We start from the raw sequence: 22,147 nt of genomic DNA, 5'->3' as shown, positions 1-22,147 counted from the left end.
TGATCTCTAAAGTAAAACTGCAATCTTCTTTTATATACCTACTAGCTTCCCCTCCACCCTTATTGCTTCCCTTTAATCTTCACCACATTATACGCTTTTTCTTTTGCTTTTATGCTGTCCCTGACTTCCCTTGTTAGCCTTGGTTGCCTCATCCACCCCTTAGTATATTTCTTCTTCCTTGGGATGAATTTCTGCTGTGCCTCCCGAATTATCTCCTGCCATTGCTGTTCCATTGTTTTCCCTGCTAGGTTCCCCTTCCAATTAACTCTGGCCAGCTCATCCCTCACGTCTTTGTAGTTACCTTTAGTTAATTGTAATATTGTTACATCCGATTCAAGTTTCTCCTACTCAAACTGCAGGGTGAATTCCACTTTATTCAGGTCATTGTACCCTCAGGGTTCCTTCATCTTAAGCTCCCTCATCAAGTCTGCCTCATTACACATTACCAGATCCAGAAATGCCAGTTCCTTAGTCGACTCTATCACAAGCTGCTTCAAACAAAAACATCTTGAAGGCATTCCAGGAATTCCTTTCCTTGGGGGTCCGCTACCAATCTGATTTTTCCAGCCTACCTGCATATTGAGGTCCTGCATGATTATGAATGCAGCTGTAACAGCAGTTAAAGAGCTTAACACCATCCAAGATGCAGTGACAGTGGAAATGTCATTGGACTAGCAATCAGAACCTCAAGCTAATGTTCAGGGGACATGGAAAATTTCACCCACTATAACAGATCGTGAAATTTGAATGAAATAAAATCCTGGAATAAACAGCTGACTTGGTGGCGACTACACTAAAATTATCAATGTTGTAAAAAACTATTTGATTCACTAATGCTCTTTAGAGAAGGAAATCTTGTCTCCTTATCTGATCAGACCTGGTTGTGACTCCTGGCCTACAGTGACTCTTAGCCTCACCCTCTGGATGATTATAGATTGGCTATAAATGCTAGCCTAGCCAACAATGCCCACACCCCATGAGCGAATTTGTAAAAAAGAACAAAACTGCCTATTTGATTGACATTATAATCCTTCAACATCCAACATTCACTATACTGCAATGATAGTCAAGTTTTCTACGTCAGTCCCTTTCAAACCGACTAGACGGACTAGGGCAGCAGATGCATGGGAATGACACCATATGCACATGCTCCTCCAAATATCAGACCATATTGACTATATCCCTATTCCTTCAGTATTGCCTGGCCAAAGTCCTGGAATTCCCTTCCCAACAACATTATGAGTTCCCAACATTCCAAGAACTTCAGTCATTCAATAAAGCAGCTTGTTACTACCTTCTGAAGGGCAATTGAGGATGAGCATTAAATGCTTCCTTGGCCAGCAGCACACATATCATGAATAAATAAGAAAAATCACATTTGTAAAACATTGCAAAATTTTAAATTTTGACTATCCTCTTTCAAAGATACATGTGGATTTATGTTGGCAAAATTTAATGATGACTTTCACACAAAAGGAATCAAAACTGAATTTCAAAGTATAAAAAGAATTCCTGAAACATCTACATGACTAGTCTTAATACATGGCATGTATGGGCATATTCAAGCTGACAAAAGAAACTGCAAATGCATTACATTGCCATTACATTCAATTTTGTTGCATCAGACCAACTCCACTTCTCTTATCTATATTCTGTAAAAGCTGACATCACTGATCGGTTTTGAGTAGAGCTCACCTCAAGGCAACAAAGTTTCTTTCACTGGTTTTCCACTGTAGGCCACCTGGGGCAAACACAATGGCCGCCCCCAGCTTCACACATGCTTCTCAGTCTGTATGGAACAGCATTTTGGAGTGATTTATAACCAACACTTTTCCTTTTGCATCTCTGCAGGGAAACACACATCACTGGGGGCCCACTTTCATGATTTTGTTGCGACTAGGATTAGCTGGATTAGGGGCCGACTCATAAGGACCCCCTGCAGACACAAGGAAGTTTCATCACAGGGTCAGTGTGATGTTAACTATACTTGACTAACAACGCAAGTCTACCATAAAAGGTACAAAACCAAAAACTGATGAAACAATTTATAGGAAATGAAATTTACAGGATTCTTTCAAATATTCAAGTATCTCCCCTTTGATGTTACTTTTTCTCTTTCCGGAGATAATAGGAACTTTGGAAATACATTTAGTAACCGAATTTAAAAAAAAACTTACACAAATCTAGCCCTTTTATATTCCAAAAGATCACATCTCATGATATATTAGAGGTGACACTCATTCAGTTTTACCACCAAAAATTGACACCCTTGCACATGGAAGGGAAGTTTTAAAGAACTAATACTTAAATGTCTATCGGTAGTTGTACATTTCCCTGCAAACTAACTACAATAGGTACTCCCATAAGTATTCTACAAATTTAAGAAATTTTTTTATTAAACCAAAATGGGTGCATGGGCATAGAAATTCTGATGAGGAATAGCTAACGTCAACAAATACATAAATGCACCAAAGATAGAAAAAACTAAAATCAAACCAGCTAATGAAAATAGAAACTTTTAGAGAAATGTTGATGTTTTATTAAAGCCTTATCTGTTATATTCCTCTCTTCTCCTTCTTTCTTCTGTTTCGTGCATTCACTATCAAAAGAAAGGGGGTAAGCAATGGAGGCTTTGACCTGCAGCTGTAACACAATACTTTCACACAGCCCTGTCGACCCCCTGACATAAATTTTACACCGCAGCTGGCATTTACACACTTAGCATTTCCATATGTATAGCTTGGTCTGTGCTAATTATGCTAATCACCTGTCTAACTCTCCGCTGCGAAAAATGGTTGTATTTAGCAGTCCACTGCCTACAAATACAGCTTACTGTGTGGCTGAAATGTACATTCAGACAACCCTGAATGGCAAGATTTTTCCACGTTGCTGGCTTCATTCAGGCTGCAGAAAAATTTATTCAAGTCAACTGGTTTCGGCCTGCAACAAAAAAGTTACGAGAAAAAAGTGAGTGTGTTCCTGCCCTAACATTCTAAGTCTGCTTGCAAGCAAAATGATAAATCAATTGGTGTGAGAAACAAAAAGAGAAGAGATATATTTTGCAAGCCATGTGAAACAGTAGCTTTAAAAAAGAAAAAAAACACTAGATCCACCCATTTCTTCCCAAGATCTCCAGAAAACCAGCATTTGTTTTTTTTATTAAAACAATAAAACTAGTGATAAAAGATGATAGAAAAAAATCTCCATTACTTCATATGGAACAAAATGAACCACTCTTGAACAATAAAATCAGTTTGGACTGGTCAAAGAAACTGTGAAACAATCACCTTTAGAATGCCCTGGGAAAAGGCAACTTAACAAATTTTGAAGAAAAACTTTTACACTAATAACCTAAAATTTCAGAATTCGTTAAAGAATACATCATACAAAAACATGTATAGATGTTATTTAAAGATGTTTACATTCCAAATTGAATTTTGTTTTACTAAGGGGCATCCAAGATGAAAGGCAATGAGATTTTGATCAGCTTAGACCTGAGTTATACCCATGTCTGAAAATTATGTAGATGTTTAGAGAAATGTGCTGTTTTTTGATACATGTATATGCCCATACATTTTTCAATCCTGATTTTTTTATGCATTACAAGCTAATTAAAACAATGAGATAATTGCATCTGACCCAGATTTTACTGGATTTTGAATTCAGTTGCAGTTCTTTGGCAGTGCAGGGCCTACAATAATTCAAATGTTCACTGTCAGTTTTGTTCCAAAACCTGGCTCAGCAGCCAAAACAGAAATAACACTACAAATACTGTGGTCATTTCACAGCAGAGAGAATTTTTAAGTGTGGGAGGGGGTGTGGGGGAAGAGGGATGGAGGTTTAGACCACCCTGCTTCCATGGCACAGTATTCTGTTTACATTGCAGTGCTTGATTGTGTAATACATATGGCATTTTGGGCAGGATCCCTTAGCCTTGGGCCAAAAGCTTTTTAACAATACTATTTTAAAAGCTGTACGCTAGCCATTTATTTCTTTTTCTTTTTGCAGTAATTTTATTTGGATATTTATCACCAAATGCAATGATAGCATCAACCATTTTGCTTTCCTTTCCATAAACAATGGTATTAAACTACTTTTTAATCTAATTAAATCATAAACAGAGACTGTACAGTTTAATCTACATACATAGTAAGCCAATCTGTTGACATAATTCATTCTCAAAGTGCAACAAGACATAATTAACCAATTCATTTCATGTTTCACCAGCAACCTCACCATAAGGTCAAAATTATTTGGACAAAATTAATCCCTAAGCAGGACAATAAAAACAGAACAAAAAAAAACCTAATCTCAATGTTTCGATTTGAGATCAGTTTCAGCCAAAATGAAGCTCATATTCTAGTGGACATAGTCTACCAGCAGGTCACAGAGAGGTCAGCTTTGAAGGAGAAATCCAAGTGAAATATAAACATGGCATCGTGGAAACCAGACAAATCTCCTATAGCTTCGTCCAGCCAGCACTAATCTAGGCATCAGCTGTGGAGCATAATCTAAACAAATGGATCACTCAGTTCATACATCTGGAAGCTGTCTTATTTTAGTCTTCAAGCATTGATATGCACAATTTAAATACTGGTCCAATATGCAAACTATTTTTTACATGATTGAGGGTCAGAACTTTCAATCTTGAAATCTGCACCGCACTGCATCTATGCCATCCTATATTGTCCAATGCTGTAAGGAATGCTTCGCATGTGTCAGAGAAGATGCTTTTTATTAAAATGCATGTTATGCAACAAGTAATACTTGGCAACAATATATTATTAATGTGGATTCTTTTTTTCTTTTTTTAAAAAGTGATGTTTCTGTCAGGCTAAATGCAACTGCAATTACCTGAATTTTAGAATAATGCAAAATACGTAACACCGGTGTAATACCTGTTTATGTAAATATGTTAATATTAAAAGGTGTCTTTGTTTATCGATTAACATTAAGGGAAGTGATATATGATGAATAGGTGTTTTAATTTGATATTATCTTGTGAAGAACAAGAATTGAACCTCATAATGCTGTTTTAATGTGGGGGTCAGTGGGGGGGGGGGGAAGAGTGGGATAGTGTTTAATTTAGTAGACTTTATGGAATTTTAATTTCAAAGTTATACTTTATTCATAAAAGTCTTTATATACATACAGTCACGAGAGCAGTTTGAGTCTGTACACAGACTTTACATATTAGAACAAACAACCTTATACAAAACTATATTTACGCACATTCGAAGCACTGGGACCATCCATTAACTGAATGGACCCCCACTGTACTTTGGCCAAAAGACCTTAGACAATGGTTTTTCCCCACACCGTGTCTTGGCAGCAATTGTCCCAAGCTTTACAGCTTTCCTCAGCACATAATCCTGGATCTTGGGATCTGCCAGTCTGTAATACTCGGTTGAGATCAACTTCTTGCTCTGGAAGCCCTAACAAGTTTTAGGCAGACCAAAGAATATCTTTCACGGAGTCAATGGCCCTACGGGTGCAGATGATGTTTGTCTCGGCGTGCATCCTGTAGAGTGCAGAGTCCTGCATCATGGAGCTGCTCAAGGCAAAACTTGACAAAAGCCACTCTCTATTAAGTCTTTCCCCAAACTTCCTTTGGGAGCAGAAGGTACAGCTATGCCTTGACTGCTTCAAGAGCAGCACGTGGTGGCGCAGAGAGTTTGGTCATACATGAAGGATTTCACAGTTAGTGCCCTGCTCACCATCAGCCAAGTGATGTCTTGGTGCCTGGTTCAGTTGACTTTATGGTTGGTATGTGGTTCGGAATAGCATCATTAGTACAGATTCAATTTCTATCCCAATTGAGGTAGAGTTCTCACCAACCACCTCACAGTATCTGTAAGTGTGGAAGACTGAAGAAAACTGCCAAGAAAATGGCCCACAATGCAAAATACAGTCACAGAGTCTTAACAGTTTGGAAACAGATCCTTCGGTCCAACCAGTCCATACCAACCATAATCCCAAAATAACTAGTTCAACCTGCCTGCTCCTGGCCCTAAATGTTTTTTAAACATTGTAATTGTACCCATATTCACCACTTCAGGAAGTTCATTCCACACACAAGCCACCCTCTGTTTGTAAAAAAAAACAGCAGTTAATGGAGTCAACGACCTGCCTTTGGGCACAGCACTGGTGATGGGGCTGTAATTTAATGGAAGATGATGCATCCACATTTCACAATGATATTAAAGTTGGTATTTTAATCTTGAAACCAAAATAAAACTTACTAATACCAATTACTAATAATGCTACATTATTACTGAAAAAATACATTTTGTTGAAGCTTTTCACCTTGTGTTCATCAGAATTCACAAAAATTACCAAAGTAAAGGAAACGGAAAGGATAATGTTGAATGGATGACAAGTTGACTCTGACTGGTGATGAAATGCACCAGTTATTAATGCATGCGGGAACATGTTGATCATAAACAAACAGGTAACAGAGCAGAAGACCTGTTATTGGCAAGCTGAAAACTAAGCAACTAAGCACAGTGGCTCAGTGGCTACCACTGCTGCCTCACAGTGCCAGGGGCCTGGGTTCAATTCCCCCTCAAGCAACTGTGTGGAGTTTACACATTCTCCCCGTCTCTGCATCGGCTTCCTCACTCAGTCCAAAGATGTGCAGATTGGGTGGATTGGCCATGCTAAATTGCCCATCGTGTTCAGGGATGTGTAGGTTTAGGTGGGTTTGGGGAAAGGGTCTGGGTGGGATGCTCTGAGGGTCAGTATGGTCTTATTGGGTGGAAGGGCCTGTTTCCACACTGTAGGGATTCTGTGGGCTGTGGACAAATCTTTGGGGTAACGGCAATGGTTATGTGAAAAAATTTGACTAAATTGAGAACAAATGGGAAATTCTGCAGACACATCTTACTCAAAGGAGAGGTCCAGAGTTTGAACTTGCTGCTGTAGAGAGGGAGTGAAAGGGCAATTACAGATGTGTTTAAGATAAAGATTGACAAGCATATGTGAGTGAAAAGGAATAGAGGTTTCTGATGATATGTATAGATGCAGGAAAAATGGAAGGAAGCTCAAGTGCAGCACAAATGCTGATTTGGTTGTACTGAGTGGTCTTTTCTTGTGCCATTTTTTGAATATAATCAAAATTAAAAGCACTTTGCTTATATCAGTGAATACAATCAATAGTAAAAGGGTTATTTCGTTAACAAGTCCAAAAGAGGGTAAAGCAGTAGCCAAACCTCAACAATCAAATGAATCTTTCCACATGAACTTCCAATGGTGTGGACTGTAATTTATTTTTCAGAACGTGTATGTTTATTCCAGTAGTTACTGAAATGGTTAATGACCATTTAAAATGATAATTTTTTTTGAAAAAGATAACATTTCATATGGCTAGAATACAATTTTTAGAACTGTCTGTTATTGAAGGTTGACTGAAGTGTTGGTCATTACTTCAACCAAAGGTTCTCTAGGCTAAAAGGGGTTTTGCACTGAGGTCACTCCTACAGAACTAGAAATGTGGAAAAATGAACCTTCAAAATGACAACAGAAATCAATAATACAGAACTCATCTGTATGAGCTGTGAATTATTAGGGAAAATGAAAAGAAATGTTGAGTAGCAGCTTTACAACTGTGCATTGTTCAATACCATATTGTAATAACAGATTTTTCAGTATCTTTCACATTATGAAACTTTCAAAGATGGTTTATTGTGTGTTGGGAGTCTGAAATCTCCAATACAAGGAATATGCCTTTGAGAAAGCGGTTGAAGTCTATGATATACTTACAGAATTACTGTGATGATATCACATGATATTATTCAGGTTGAATGTGAAATAATGGACAATTTTAGATGAATTGTTATAAATCCTTGCAAACTTTTATCTTCTGAAATTTGCTTAATATTCAAAACAATTCATTCTACTAATTACAGATCACTGTGAGTCCATAATTTGATGTTTGGAAACCATATCTCCAGAAAGAAAACTTACATCTTTTTTTACAACACATCATTTTGGATGTTCTGTGCAATGTTTTCTTTGTTTGTCCAGTAGATAATCTTCTAAATTTAGGAGTCACCTCTTTGCATTCCAGGAACCTAAGCCTTTTTCATAATCTGATTAAAATTAGGACACACCCTTTTACCACCTTTGGGCAGCACGGTGGCTCAGTGGTTAGCACTGCAGCCTCACAGCACCAGGGACCTGGGGTGACTGTGTGGAGTTTGCATATTCTCCCCGTGTCTGCGAGGGTTTCCTCCGGGTGCTCTGGTTTCATCCCACAGTCCAAAGATGTGCAAGCTAGGTGGATCGGCCATGCTAAATTGCCCATAGTGTTCAGGGTGTGTGGGATGCTTCAAGGGGCGGTGTGGACTTGTTGGACCGAAGGGCCTGTTTCCACACTGTAGGGAATCTAAATCTAATCTTCAGATTATGGAATTTGTTGAAGTCCATTTTGTTTGACAAGTTTGAGGTAGATGTGATTTAGGTCATTAAAATGATTAAATAGAATGTTCATCACACAATCAGACTATTGCACTTCAATCGTTAGTGAAGAGTCACCGGATATAATTAAACGTTAACAAGCCTAAAATAAGTCCAAAGAACAGAAGACAGCCCCATCATTCAAAGCATGTTAGATATGTGAAAATAAAAAATAATGAATGGGTACCTGGATTGGGCAGCACACCAACTGAAGGCTACAAAAGTATGTAGATACTGAAGTCATAAGGTACAGTTACCCAATATGAACTAAAATGAATTGCACTCAAGTTTGTTGTGATCCATAGAGATTTACGTATACCCACTGGGACAACTCAATTCAATTTCTAAACTAAACTTTAGTGGATTAAGAGGTGTAGAAGTTAATGAGCTCAGACCCCAGTATTTTGGACAGCGAGTGTATTAGCTAGCATCAAGCACCTGGTGAGAAAAGGAACTTCCTAGGTTTATGTAATATTGTAACAGCTCTGCTTAAGATAGAATATTGGAAGCATTCATGTTTGCTGCACACCAGCTACACACAACTTTTTTGCTTATGTGGTAGCTACTTAAATGGGAATGGAATTACCAATATTACCTTTCTTTCAATTTTGATTTGCTGTGCGTCAATTTTTGGTAGTGGTAAATTAATTTATTTTTGTTCTGATAGTCTATTTTGTCATTGGTGTAAACTCAGTGAGCCAATCTTTTGAAGAGCATCTCACCCAGGCCCACCCCCACCCCCATTTACCATGGCTAATCCACCGAGTCTGCACATCCCTGGACTCAACAGTGCAATTTTGGCTTGGCGAATCCACCTAATCTTTGCACTGTGAGGAAATCAGAGTTTCCTGGAGGAAACCCATACATATGTGGGGACAACATGCAAATGCACACAGTCACCCAACGCTGGACTCTAACCTGGGTCCCTGCCACTGTGAAGCAGCAATGCTGCCCCATATTGCACATAGGAAGAATTTAGAATGCAGATATCCAAATTGTCAAAGCCCTTTTTTACATGAAGAATTAAGAATATGCAACAAAAACAGAAATTGCTAGAAAAGCTCAGCAGGTCTGGCAGTATCTGTGGAGAGGTTTTCCTGCAATTTCTGTTTTTGTTTCTGATTTACAGCATACGCAGTTCTTTTGTTTTTTTTATTAAGATTATTCACTATGGGTGTGAATGCTCAAATACATTTTAAGTATGGAGGTGTAGTCACATGGAAAATTAAAGCAGCTAGGAAGAAAAAAAAACTTAAAATATGGTGTATTATACAAGGACAATGGATGGAACATCTGTGATGGACAAGGTGGTCTTTGTCTCATTTTGACCGTTCCTTTCTTTCAAACCTGTTCCCAGAGTTTGGTATTTTGTACTTGCAATCATAGACAACTTACTGCAAATCTGAATCCTTTTATAAGTGTTGAACTAATTAGATTATTTTACTATTTAGTTCAAAACAGCGATTGCCAAACAGTGCTGTCATTGCTGAATTACTTGTTAAGTATACAGCAAGAGAAAATGAACAGTAAGTCAATAAATGCAGATAAACTTCAAAAACTTCTGCTGTTGTTAACTTTGTTGATCAAAGTTGAAATTTTGTTTTATTATATTTATAATCCATTATGATTTATTGGAAGAAAATATATTTGTCTGCATCTTGTTCAATGCAAAATGGCATGGTGTGGCTTACTACCCAAAGGCACAATACAGGAAACACATTTTACTTTAACAGCAAGTTTTTTTTGCCAAGAAAATATTAAACATTGTTGTATTAACCCAAACACTGACCAATATTTTTGGTTCTTTTGTCGATTAACAAGGCAGTTTGCACTGACTATTTCAATTGGATACATGATCTGAATAAGCTGTAGGAAGGTGTCAATGGTGCCAAACACTGTGTAAACTTAGTGATGGTCCAATGTGCCTAATTACTGTTTTTACTGACCAACAGAAAGACCAACTGTAAAAGAAAATGTCTTTATGACTATGAACACCATTCCAATAACAAACAATATTTCAGATTTTTCCTAGAAAGTACCTGCCAATCATGCTAGAAGTAGGAGTAAAGTTTTGGCTGGTAACCATCCTGTACTGCTCAAGTGTATCTGCTGGTGAATAAACTGAGGAGCAAAGAAATAATTATATTACTGAAGTTGGAAATAAGAGTGAAGGTGCAGAAGGCTAAGTGAATAAAATAAGACAGAATGGTATGCATCTTTTAACATAATTACAAACATTGTATTTTTGGAATAATGTTAATATTTTGTTTATAAATAAGCCTCACATTTAAATCCATAATTTTGTATATGGAAAGACATAGTTCTACGTAATAAAGTACAATTTATTAACTTCTTAAGAACCATATTGCAACTTATAAGAGCTGGTTTTCTCCTAACAGAAATTTACAAAATGCATTTGTGTTTAGTGAAAGTCACAGTTCTTTGCAAATTGGAATCTCTGAAGACTTGATCTTAATATACACATTTCACAGTGTAATAAAAGATTCACACATATCCTGCACCCATTATTAATAAGAATACAGCATATAATTAAAGATATCTACAGGTGTTCCGAAGAAAAAATGGGCAATGAAGTTGGCTAAATTTTCATGTCTACAATTTCAAGTACATTTTTAAAATGAAACTCATTCTTGTCAGCAAGGTATATTTACTGCATTTCACTAGCATCTGGTAACAAATCAATATTTTTCAGCAATAGATAAAATTAATTTTACAAAAACTAAATACTTCAAAATTCTTTTGAATGCACAATTTATGGGAAGAAAAACGATTGCCAAACTGTCATTAGTTATGATAACCCCAATCATGTACACAGTTAAACCTTGGCAAACCAAGTAAACAGATCAGTACAAAGACGCCCCCCACACTAACGCTAATTGCTCTATTAGTCTGTTCAGCTCCTCAGTCTGCTTTCCCTTCTGTTTATACATTTAACCAAAGAAATATGCAACTGCTGTTCATTTAGTTTATTTGTGCAAAGCCCATGTTCATGACCAAAGTGTAACACACTCCACTGAGAACACACACAGCTACACGAGAACCCCGCTGTTGTCAACCGTTTATGGAGGGGGAGGAAAGACAGATGGACAAAGCAGTATGTGAAGCAAATGAGAAATCAAAATCATTTTTTAAAAAGGCAACAATAAAACAAACTGCAAATACAAATAATAACATATAGGAATAGCCACAAAAATAGCATGTTGCAATTTGCACAGGGAAGCACAAAGTTAATTATTTACTTTCATTGTTTCATTAGATTTTATCAATACTAATGAACCGTAAAACACTTCCCAAACGGTTGCTTAATTTAATACAAAATGTTTAATAATTTCAAAGAAAAAATATTTTCCCAACACAATAAGCATAATCTTACACTCTGCTTTTAGTCAGAAATTACCAAGAGAAACATTTGAAGGCATTGAGACAAAAAATGTTTTTACTTCTCCCACCCAAACAATAAAAACTGTTCATTTGCAGTACTAAAAGCTCACTAAATGCACTTCAGATCGTGAACTGCTCACGCATCAATTAACAATTCACCATTTTTGCCCCATTGTTTTTGACTACCAGAATGCAGATCAAACTTCACAAAATCTTTCTTAATTGAACTTAGTTTCTTCCCACAGAATAAAAACACGATTTACAGAAAACTTTTTTTTAATGCAATACTAACTGCAATTATATTAAACATACGTCACCACCCGCTAGGTTACATTAATCTACTTTGCAAACATGCGTTCCAGTCTGTACGACTTCACATTTGCCTGAGACAAATGTTTTTTTGAGAGTTGAAAGCTGTCCAAAACAGGACCACACACACACACACACACCCTCAGTCACAGAGAACTGCACTGATCACATTCTGCTGCTGGGGGCACTCACAAAATGGCGGCTTTGACAAGCTCGACTTCACAAAAACGTTTTAATACCCCCTCCTCCCCGAAACAATACGCCACAAATCACTATCATCACCCTTAACTCCAGACCCAGCAAGGTTTACGCAAATGTAGAAATTTATCATTATGGATTACAATGAGTTCTTTGTAATCTTTCCTTGGCCCTTGGCCAAATAGCTGTACAATAAACAATCCCATTTTGGCATGATGTTTCTTCAGCCCCCTCCTTTTTTAAATAGCGCATTTATTGTCTATTTTGAAGCTTGATTCTGTGACAAAAATTCGCGGGAAAGTTTGCCCTTACCTTCTACCCACAGCTCCTCGACATCGGTTTCCAGATCAGCAGCCCTTAATCCCACTGCAAAAGCCCCGAATATCAGCAGGCCCACAACGAGGAACTTTCCGCAGTTCTTTTGAATGTAACAGCCCAGTTTAAATAACAGTTTTTGAAACTTAGCTCGAAGCCACAGCGGTGCTTTCCTTCCAGTAGCCTTTCCCTAAAATAAAGACCAGAAGAGACAATTGAGGAGAGAACACACCGAACAATCGCATCCTTAAAGAGACAACACTCCATCTCCGAGCATTTCTAGTTACCGACTGTGTTTCTTTTTTTAAAGTAAACTTTTGCAGTATAAGTTAACCTACAATTCGGCAAATCTTTTATCTTCAAAACACACACTGACTCAAAGTATGACGTTGCTAAACGTGACGGCAAATCTCTACAGCGACTGTCATCCATCTGCCTGAGGAAAATACCATTGCAATCCACTTAACGTGGTGACAGGAGATAGTGAGGGGTGAAATACGGACGTTGCAGAAGGAATAACTGCTCATGGTTTGGTTTTTAGAAAATGAAATAAAGTAGACAAAAAATGCACATACTTTTTTGTTGGGGTGATTTAAACCCCAAATTGATTAAAGTGTTAAGTTTTACCAATCAGCACTTTAAATATAACACCCACATTTGTAGAGTCAACATTTAATGGGATATGTTAGCAAATAGTCCATCCACGTGGTTGCTCTGCTGAAACATCATAAGCCAGAGTAATTCATTTCCATAGCAGTATCAGGACGCTGTGATCTGAATTAGGAAGTGAAGCAGCCATCTGAGACTTTCGACAATATTTGCGAACGGAAGAGGGCAGCCACATGGATTTCAGTTTAGAACCCTACTCCAGCAGATACCATCACTTAAAGAATGTTTCGCTTCTCGTGTACTTGAAAACTTAAAAACACACAGCCTGGAGCTTTCTGTCTCGTGTTTTTTTTCAAGAGAAGTAATCAGGATCCTCTTCAGTTTGAAGTATTTATATGCAAAAAATGGCGTTAAGAGACAAGAAATCCCCCCCCCCCCCCCCCGCACCAGCACACACACACACACACACATCTAAGTGTGTCGATGTTCCGTGCTAATAGTGCTACGGCAGCTCTGGAAACACCGTTGTGAGAACAGAGCTTTGTTTACTCTCACTTAAAACTTTCATTTTTCTGGAACTTGGGCTGCGTTCGACTCCCACACTACAGCTTAAGGATAATAATGGGAACCGTAAAAGGCTCCCGATGCACAAAATAGGGGGGGAAAGGAAGGTTTCACAAACTGGAAATGCACCTTTGAGATCTGATCCAACGCAAAGGCAGCATCGCAATAGCTCGGCCGTTCCAGATAATCTAAAACCGCTGTCGGATGCCGCAGGTTTCTCCTCCTCCTGTTTTGCTGAACATGGTCCTGCTCTGTCCTTCGGCGCTCCGCAGTGTTAACAGCCGAGGCCATGTTGCGGATGGGACTGAGCTAGTATCTTTACACACCGTCTTAGTTCCCACCAAACGGTCACTTTAATCCTCAGCAAAGTAGATTCTGTCTGGCAAACTTCATACTCCTCGTAGCGATGGCGAGTCAAAGTTTGCGCCTTCCATTCCCACATTTCGCGATCTGGGGGATCCTGGCGATCTTCTACATTCACGGCGAACTGCGCGTTTTAAAAGAGACCGGAGAGGGGAACTTGAAAGCGTTCACCTTCTTCCAGAGACTCGGAAGTTTACCCGTACCGATCACTCGCTTGGACCATTCTGTGCACCAGGCCCTGTAACTCTGTGAGCCTTGATTCAATAGAAAAAAAGCCTCTCTCTCCATTTAGGGGGGGAAGGAAAGCAAAACCCGCCTCCAGGACCGTCAGATGGCTGGGAGAAGGCTTGTATTGCTTGTCTCTGATTGGCTGGGGAAGGCAGAAATTACTCAGCAAACACGACTATTATTAGCTGCTTAGCAACAGCTCACCAAAGTAGAGAGACCACCCAGGCTGTGAATGCATCCATCCCACTTCAGGGGAGCCGCAGTTCGCCTGAAAGAAATCATAGCTCTCCACTCCCGTCTCCTTCTCTTTGCACGCATTCGATTAAAAACAAGAGTTTATATGTAAAGATACAACGCTAGGATTTTTTTAATATAGTGATACATTGGAATTTCTGTAGTGCACACAGGGGCCGATTCTGGCGAGGAGACTGAACTTTTAGAGGCACTTGCTTCTTGCTTAAATGAAAATCCTTTAGCGGCATCTTGGCCTCAAGTTGTAACAAATGCTGGGAGGTCTCAGTTGATTTACCAGCTTGCACAAATAATGACAGTGCCTGGATCGTGCAGTAGGACGTGTCAAGATTTTTTCTGTGCGTGCATTCACTCGAAATCTTAATAGCCGTTTTTCTCAACCCATAAATGAAAAAAAACAAAATAAACTTATTTTTGAAAAATCACGCGGAGTATATGGGCAAGTTATCTGGCGAGGCAAAAATAAAGTTTGCAAACTTCATGGAATTTTTTTTGTAACCACGGGGATTTCAGATGCAAATAAGGTTATCGCTGACTTTAAATCTCCCACATCCCTTGCAGGCGCCCCCGCACAAACCACACACACATTTCCAGCTTATTCATTGAGAGATAGTGGAGTTTCACTGGGTGTCATGTGACCGACGTACCCAGGGCGACGCGCTGCAACAATGTGGGAATGGTTGTATTGCAGTAGTAGCACTGGAAGAAAACAAAACCCTCAGTGGTCCTGTCAAACTCCATCAGGATCAATGTGATTTGCATGGCTAATTAACAGACTTCTGTTAATTTCTGGAAGGGAAGGAGGTGACTGGAGAAGGAAACCTGCTAAGCTGAATTTCATCTTTATGTGCGCTAGCGCGTAAAGGATTTGTGACAAGCCGGCATTCACAACGAGATCTGCCCATTCGTCGTTACCCAATACTGTACCAATTACTCGAGCTCCGGATGGAAGTTTGAGGACACATAGTCCATTTAAGAAGTAATTTCAATCCTCCATTCACTCAGAGTCACAATTAGTATTTCAAGGCCTTGAGCTGGGCTCGTTGAAATGTATTATGTTGTCGAGCGCAATATGTTACGTGAGACCACAACATGTTAAGCAAATTGAAGTCTGTTCCGAATAACAGTGCATAATCACGGTAACCAGGAATCACTTGGAGTGTAGGATCTAAATAACGAGCCTGTGGGTAATGCAAATAGTAAATCAGGTGCACCTACAGAATCCTTTATTCCGCGTATCCAACGTTTTCAGACGAGATCAAAGGAAAGTGGATTTACATAAACACCAAAGGAGAAATTTAACTTAACCGCAAAAGTTGCAGTTTATAAATTCATAATACACACGCGCTGATTATTATTAATTGATCATGCTTTCTATAATAAAGCATAATTTAATCCGATATTGACTATCAATCGATCCCATTACAGGACGAATGTTCACGTTTCGCATTCGAATTCATAAGCATGTTTTGGGAAATGTAAACCGCATTGAGGACTATTCTAAATGGCTAACATTACTTATAAGTGTTACTTCTTCAGTTTTTTTCAGTTGTACGTGAACTATTACCTGTGGGTTATCAAGCAGTTGTCCATCTCAGTGTACTTCGGCTGTACTTAAATCAAATACACAGATATGTGGTAAAAATAGTATCTTCTTAGATTAAAATTACGATTGGTATTAGGGCAGGAAAAAAGGTTCCAATTATGAATAAATAATATGCAAGCGCATATACATACACTTTTCCTATGACCAATATGCCAGCTGCAATGCAACATATTGTTCACCGTTTTGTAATGAATGCATTTATATGGTTGTACCTCTCCCGAATCACATTTTATGCTACGCCCCCTTAGAGGCCACAATAGGTACTACAAAGAATTATACTGAAGATAGATTAGTTGGTCGAAATACAGACTAAGGTCCGAATTAACACCTTTTTTCATATAGCTGTTTCTGTTCAAAATGGGTTCTATATTTTCTAGATATGTACACATAATATTCTACTATGTTGTGTACGTTAGGGTGTTACTTTCCTGTTTAGAGTAACATTTTTAAATGTCGTCCCAAAAAATGAAGAATGAAAAGCAAGGTAACAAAGTGTGGAGCTGGATGAACACAGCAGGCCAAGCAGCATCTCAGGAGCCCAAAAGCTGACGTTTCGGGCCTAGACCCTTCATTAGAGCTCTCTGATGAAGGGTCTAGGCCCGAAACGTCAGCTTTTGTGCTCCTGAGATGCTGCTTGGCCTGTTGTGTTCATCCAGCTCCACACTTTGTTATCTTGGATTCTCCAGCATCTGCAGTTCCCATTATCAAGAATGAAAAGCAATTTTGTTTCAGAGATAGCAGGAACTACAGATGCTGGAGAATCTGATATAACAAGGTGTAGGGCTGGATGAATACAACAGGCCAAGCAGCATCACAGGAGCAGGAAGGCTGGCTTCGCAGTTGCTTCCTGCTCGCCTGATGCTGCTTGGCCTGCTGTGTTCATCCAGCTCTACACCTTGTTATCTCTAATGAAAAGTAATAATCAGTTTCAACTTACAGTAAATATCAACACATCTTAACTGATACTTTTCCACATTTAATAGTATCACTTAAATTTAAAAGGAACACGATCCTTTTAACTGGATGTCTTTTTTCTGCGGATTTCAATCCATGTACAAAATATATCTTACATCGGAACTGTGAAGGAAAGAATATCATATTTCGTGATCTGTATCATCAAGCTTCTATCTATTTAATGCTTAATAAGATTAACTAGAAAATTCATAATGATTGAACCAGAAAAAGCATTATTGACCTAAACGAGACATGCATTTGCCATTTTAACATTACAAAATTATCAGAACGGAAAGTCTGACCCGTGAGGTTTTTAAACAGTTCCTGAGAAAAAACAACTTATTTTCATGAACCTATTTACAAACTTACTAGTGTACACATCTGTGACATGTAGAACCGTTGGTTTATGATAAAACTTAATGGACCTATGTGATCAAGGGCACGTTTTGACAAATGGTTTCAGGCGCAATTACAGTTCTTTCTCAAATTTATCAGAAATTGTTGTTCTAGCTGAAAGATGAAAAAAATTTAAAAAGGAGACTATACATCGAAATCCGGTGTTTCGTGGTGAATTGCTTTAAGTGCAAATATATTGGATGAAGTATCTTTGGCAATATAATTGCCTTGCTTCTGTATGGCTGGAGAAAAAGTGTGAGCACAATCTCAACTTGGGTGGTCAGCTATGGATGTCCTCAATTCGCCTCATTGCTAATGCATGTGAGTGTTCCATTCCGAAGCGATAATGTTGTTCGTAATCAATCCAGCCTTATTTACATTTGGAAGCATTGTTGTCTTTAATATGCATGTCTTGCTCATGCAAACGACGCTCGACGCCCGGTTGGGTTAACTTCAACAAATCACTAAAGGTCTCCTCATAATGGTCAGAATCGTTTTTTTCCCAAATGGATTTAATCAATTTTATTGTCAATTGGGTTTTGCAGAATACAGCTAGCAAGTTAGTGTGACTTTCCTGCGTTTGACCCTTCCTTTCAGTAATGGCCTTTATTAACAGGATTTCCGTATATTTAATCAACCACCCTTCAAGCATGAATAGGGTACCTATATTTTACGTTATCTGCACTTTTAACTTCACTGTTATTTTTAATTTACCATTATGGTTAGATGGGAGAGATATATAAAGTCTAAATACTGAATTGTTGGACAATCCTTCTTTGACCATTTTGCTAATTAAAGTTTCAATAAGGATGCACATTTTTATACTCTTCAATGTATTTAATAACCTATTCAATTATGTATATTTAAGTAAAATGGTGAAGATTATGAAATATATGTTATTTCAGCCGTTTCCTTTACAGTCTATTTAGCCATACATATATTTGGCACGGCTTTCCGTTCCTCTATTCGCGCTGTCATCATTCTGTTGATTTCAAAGGATTTCCATTAATAGCTCCTTATAAAGAGACAATGTCAGCAGGTATGCATTATGCCACATTTAGAGAGCGCATCTCCCATCAGGCTCTTCTAAGACCAACATTTTAACTCCAGGATTTAAAGACGCCACCCACTTCTAAGCAATTCTGGCGCCAACGGAATAAAAAACCGTAAGCCTACTATGAAACACTCAATGATTGACATGGATCATCCATCCTATTTTCAATTCCAATAAAAAATCCAATTTTCCATATCGTTTCCAAAGTCGGGCCAACTGATTCCTTGGGCCTTCTGATTTAACTACCAGTTTTAAATTAAAACAATTTCAAACGGATACAATTTATTTCCATTTCAGTTTCTCATACGTTAGTTTTATTCCTGAAACACAAAATGATGAACGTTATGGATCACCTTAACTCATCTGAGAGCGCAACATATTTTCAATGTAATTGTTTGTGTCAGATCTAATTAATAAAGATTGATCAGATTGTGAAAAATATTTGCAGATTTTTTTCTTTGAACCGTTTTTAGTTGACAGGGATTTTCATCTGAAGTAGATATTGTCCACCATTGAGCTGTAACCTTCAAACACAGTGCACAGTAGCTTTTCTTGTAACTCGTTTCAAACAGTCAAACTCCCACCACTAGCACCCAGTTCTGTCACCACCACCCGTGCACCACCCCCCCACACACAAACTTTTCCCACACACGATGGGGGTAAAGCACTGCTCACAAAATCTGTCAAAATAATGCAACTAATTACCCCTGATCGAGCTGAGAGAGAAGTGGATCGCATGCTGCCCAGAGCATGGACACCGAATTAGTGATACAGCACATTGGCAAACGTACACTGACAAACATACGCACAATTTTTGCTTTTGAGTAAGTAAATTTAATCATTTCAAAGGCCATTCATTTGACAACCTAGCATCACGTCTTGTCGAACACGATTGGCGACACGATCCTTTGACCTGCCGTTGTAGCAACAAATTTATTAGATATATAGGCGTAAGAAATGAAAGGAAGTAAAACAATTCCGCCTCATTGTGCTCACCCTTTGACTCTGCTAATCCGGTTTACACCTCACGCCTACATCACTCAATAGGACCATTACGGGCAAAAATAAAGGGGGGGGGGGGGGGAATGCTGCTGATGTCTGATGTTTAAGTGAAAATGAGAAAGATTAAGACATTTCTTTACAGACTGCGATTGTGGTTGAAGAATTTTTTGTAAAGTGTCACGCTTTAAATATAATGATCTGGTTTCACTTTGTATTGTCTACTTTGATATTCTTTTATAAATGCTTTTCATCAGTGAGTATACACTTCAGTTTATGCCTCCCATGTTTATATCACTTTTATAGACGGGCTAACTCGGTTTGATTTTGAGTTTAAATAGCATAAAAATGTTAAACGTGCTTGACGTAAAACAAACTGGTACAATATTCTTGGGCATCGTATAAATCGGAAATGAGTTAACGAAACAACAGTTTTCGGCACACTTCATCACTTAAAGTACAGTTGGAGAAAATCTACATGTCTTTTTTAATCATACTAGGAGACAGCAGTAATCAGAGATTTTTTGTCTCAGAGATGGGTCTCTACTGAAATTGCACTGAACGGAAGCTGGGGCGACCCCTCAGACCGTGAAAATAGGTTACAGGGATCCTAAGGACCCCTAACTCTGTCAGCGTTTCCAACAACTACCCCGCCTGTTCAGAAACTAACCAAGCCTAACAGTGTATTCGGAATACAATGAGAAATCACCTCAGATACATATCGATGTTGTTATGCCACCCAACTATAATAATGCCACTATTAGATCCAGCAGCACTGCTGCTGAATTAACTATATCAGTAACACAAGTCCGTGCTATCTGCCAAGAGTTCACCCCAAGAGCATTGCTGTCTCTTTTTTCATCAAAGGTAATTTCACTCACCATCTTCCTCGAGGCTCCCCTGTGTGACCGGACTAAGTCTTGCTTTGCGTTTTAATTTCGGGAGCTACACGATGTTATCTTTCACAGGTTTTAAGAAGTGATTTTAAAGGAACAGGGAGTGTAATAATCCTGCTAGGTTGCAGTCATTCTGCTGTGTGCTGGAAGGTCTCACAATTACATGCCTGTTTCTATTAAGCAGCGCGATCCTCGAGGTGGGTGGTCTGCTCTCAATAGGCAGGACCTGTCACCGTCACGTGATTGCCCTTGCGCACCCCCCCGCACAATAAACTAAACTTAAATCTAAACGAAACTAGCATGCTATCAGTGCTGTGTAAACAGCCAGCAAAGCACAAATCATGAGGAACTACGTATCCAGTTGCTGTGAAATCCATACGCAGCTCTCCAAACTCCTGACAACTAAAACAGGACAGATTTATCCATTGCACGAAATTATGAGAAGCAATTCTTTGTGTGAGGAGATAATAACTAGTACCAAACTGAATGGCAAAACAATTGTCACTTCGACGTGACTCGGTTTGAAAAGATGAAGTTACACGGCTACATTTCTTTACATCAGCACATTTATGTGAGACAGTCATTTTAACTAATTTCTTCTCATACATAGCAGTTCAAACTCCCCAAAAATGTTTGCCGAAAATAGATTGCAATCCATCTCAATCAAATGCAAAGTGATCAGCCCAATTCCTGAAATTGCATTAGGTGTGAATTGTCATCACACTATGCTGGGATAGATTTCAACAGAGGTATTTCAATTCCTTTTACGTTAAAGATTATCATTATTTTATCGTATAATAATTCTTAATATTGATTAAGAACAGTAACACGAGGCGAGAAGAGATGACTAAGAGTGATTGGGATGAGAATGCAAGATTCAAGACAACAAGGAATAAAGTACGTGTGACAATGGGATCAACAGGGGCAAAAAGATGTGAATGTGTGAGAAAAAGAGATACAGGAAGAGAACGAGACACCAAACAACAATACGTGAAAAGTAGAAAAATAGTGTCAGCAATAATTAGACGTCAAGGCAGAAGGTTGAGTGAAAGACAGAAACATAACAGAAACACTGTCAGAAACATGTCAAATATAGTTAAAGTGAATGCATTTGTGCATAGGGATGATAAGAGAATTAAACACAAGGGTCCAGGTCGAAAAGGCATTTTCGAATAGATAAAAACATCTATATGTAACATGCGATTATTTATTTTATTTGGTTATAAAAAATGAAGGTTGGTTTATACCCACGTGCAACAGCAAGAAATTTGGGCTAATTGCAGGGCAGCCGTTCGTGATTGTTTTGCCCTGCGAATTCCACGGTGTATGAGAAATCACACAATTTTGCCCTGCGAGTTCCACGGTGTATGAGAAATCACACAACACAGACTTCTGTCGCTTTGCGAATTTGGTCTATGCTGAGCAGCAATCAATAATGCCAACTCAATTCATCACAATAAAGTTAATAGAATGAGGATAAAACAGCCAACGACCTAATTTACTGTTAGAGAAGATTTTATCTTATTGAAAAGTAAACCGTTATTA

General features: G+C 38.4%; 1 protein-coding gene across 3 annotated transcripts in view; it reads right to left on the bottom strand.

Annotated features, from left to right (window-relative positions):
* ptch1 (patched 1) overlaps nt 1-20,741 on the bottom strand; it is a 109,303-nt gene extending 88,562 nt beyond the window's left edge. Inside the window, exons 1-2 of one of the 3 annotated variants that reach the window (XM_048527258.2) lie at nt 20,588-20,741; nt 12,679-12,871 (exon numbers count right to left, since the gene is read on the bottom strand). In XM_048527258.2, coding sequence (XP_048383215.1) covers nt 12,679-12,871; nt 20,588-20,590 — 196 coding nt within the window. In that variant the 5' untranslated portion in view covers nt 20,591-20,741. Of the gene's footprint in view, nt 1-12,678; nt 12,872-13,019; nt 13,112-13,983; nt 14,538-20,587 lie in introns of those variants that run through there. The other 2 variants (XM_048527257.2, XM_048527259.2) reach the window with 2 other exon arrangements.
* Nucleotides 20,742-22,147: the final 1,406 nt, after the last annotated feature.

The sequence above is a fragment of the Stegostoma tigrinum genome, chromosome 3 (genome assembly GCF_030684315.1).
Source record: "Stegostoma tigrinum isolate sSteTig4 chromosome 3, sSteTig4.hap1, whole genome shotgun sequence".
Lineage (NCBI taxonomy): Eukaryota > Metazoa > Chordata > Chondrichthyes > Orectolobiformes > Stegostomatidae > Stegostoma > Stegostoma tigrinum.
This window is presented reverse-complemented; position numbering and strand designations above follow the sequence as displayed.